Below are 1,801 nucleotides of genomic sequence, written 5' to 3'. Positions count from 1 at the left end.
CCTTTTTGAGATAGTCTTACTGTGAAAACCAGGCTGGCCTCAGACTCATAGCAGTCCTCCTGTGTCAGCTTCCCAAGTGCCAGGATTACAGGCATGCACCACTATGCCAGCCAAGGTCCAGCTTTAAGATTTTGTCAGTTAATTTAAGCAAATTAATTCTGGTTTTAGTCTTTAATTTGCCGGTCTGTGCTTCTAAAACCGCATTTTCAAACTTTTCCTAACTTTGTATTGCACAGCATGCATTCATATTGCATAATTTAGGGTTTTCTTTTTCCTTTCATGATGTTTTTTTACTGAAGATTGAAAAGTGGAGAAAGGATGAAGTGGAATAAGTGTCAGTGTTGCTAAATATTTCTCAGTAGTATAGATTTAGTTGTAGAATAGGTATTTACTATAAATTAGATAAGTAAAATGTAAATCCAGAAATGTGATTCTTGGCCTTTTTTATCCATTAAGATAGGCTACCTCGGGGCTGGGGAGATGGCTCAGTGGAATAAGCGCTTGCCTGGCGAGCTTAATCTCTGGTTCTGCCAAAAAAATAAATAAACATAGGTTACCTAGATTCAGATTCTGATTATGAATCTATTCTTGACCTAAGAGGATAATGGACTTCATACTAAGAAGATTATAACAGATTATAAATTATTTTAAAATAAATTTTATTATAAATACTCTAAAATTTGTTAATAAAAATGTATAAAATTATAACAAGGTAAGTTGGTACTTATTATTCCTAAGAGAACTGATTCGTTGTTCTTTCAGCCCAATTATTGAAGATAGTCGTGAAGCCACACACTCTTCTGGCTTCTCTGGGTCTTCTGCCTCGGTTACAAGCGCCTCCTCCATCAAAAGTCTTCAGATTCCTGAGAAGCTGGAGCTCACCAGTGAGACCACAGGTGGGATCGTGCAGCTGACGAGCACACAGTCAGATCCAGGCCAGTGAACTCTTTGTCTTAGCAAACTGATCTGAATGTTCCTCCTCCCTAGAGAAGTTGGCAAGATCGTGCTACATCTAGGATGAACTGTTAACCAAGGGAATACAGGGAAGAGCTGCAACAAATACGTGTAGTTTGCCAGTGTTTGTTTTGTTATCCTATTTCTTTTCCCTCCTCTGTTATATCAAATTTAAACATTGGTTTTTTTCTTGGATGATTTTTTGTTCCACCTTTCCCTCCACAGAAAGTCCTGTTCAGTCACCCTGGTGTCCACAGTATCGTAGACAACTGCTAAAATCCCCGCTAGAGTTAAGTACGCCTGCAGGCTTCTTTGTAGAAGATAGACCAATGCCTAAGTTGGAGGTAGAGAAGGCAATTGAATTAGGTAAGTATCATTGAATGTGTATCCTTGCATAACAGTATACAAGTAATTATTTGTAGTTGAGCTTGGTATTTCTAGATCTTTATAGTGTTCCTGAGAAATAATAGTACAGAAGTCAACCCACTGATAATTCTCATCCCACTAACAGTAGCAACTCTGTTTGTCTTTCTTGTTGATGCTGCTGCCGCTGCTGTTTCTTTTTGTGTTGTGCTAGGTTTTAGACCCAGAACTTTGCATGTGTTAGCAAGTGCTTTTACTGCTGAACCATCTAATTTCTTTGTTTTATTTTTAACAAATTATTTTGAAAAGTAATCAAATGGTGAAGTCTGGAATCCTGTATCTGTTCACAGTGATTTTTAAATAGAATTATACTTTCTCAGCAGGTAATGAAGATTATTGTATTAAACAAGAGTATCTAACATGTGAAGATTACAAGTTATTCTGGGTGGCCCCAAGCAACTCTTCAGAGTTAACCATAATAAAG

The 1,801-nt window shown here is 37.3% G+C and overlaps 1 protein-coding gene across 1 annotated transcript in view; it reads left to right on the top strand.

Moving 5' to 3' along the window:
* Bub1b (BUB1 mitotic checkpoint serine/threonine kinase B) overlaps window positions 1–1,801 on the top strand; it is an 84,090-nt gene that overhangs the window by 68,379 nt on the left and 13,910 nt on the right. The window contains exons 16-18 of the mRNA XM_023712655.1: window positions 763–935; window positions 1,180–1,320; window positions 1,698–1,797. Of these exons, the coding sequence (XP_023568423.1) occupies window positions 763–935; window positions 1,180–1,320; window positions 1,698–1,797 (414 nt within the window). The remainder of the gene's footprint in view (window positions 1–762; window positions 936–1,179; window positions 1,321–1,697; window positions 1,798–1,801) is intronic.

This window comes from Octodon degus, unplaced genomic scaffold, assembly GCF_000260255.1.
Source record: "Octodon degus isolate 3935 unplaced genomic scaffold, OctDeg1.0 scaffold00002, whole genome shotgun sequence".
In the NCBI taxonomy this organism is placed as follows: Eukaryota; Metazoa; Chordata; class Mammalia; order Rodentia; family Octodontidae; genus Octodon; species Octodon degus.
Note: the sequence above shows the minus strand (reverse complement) of the source record. Positions and strands in the feature narration are given on the sequence as shown.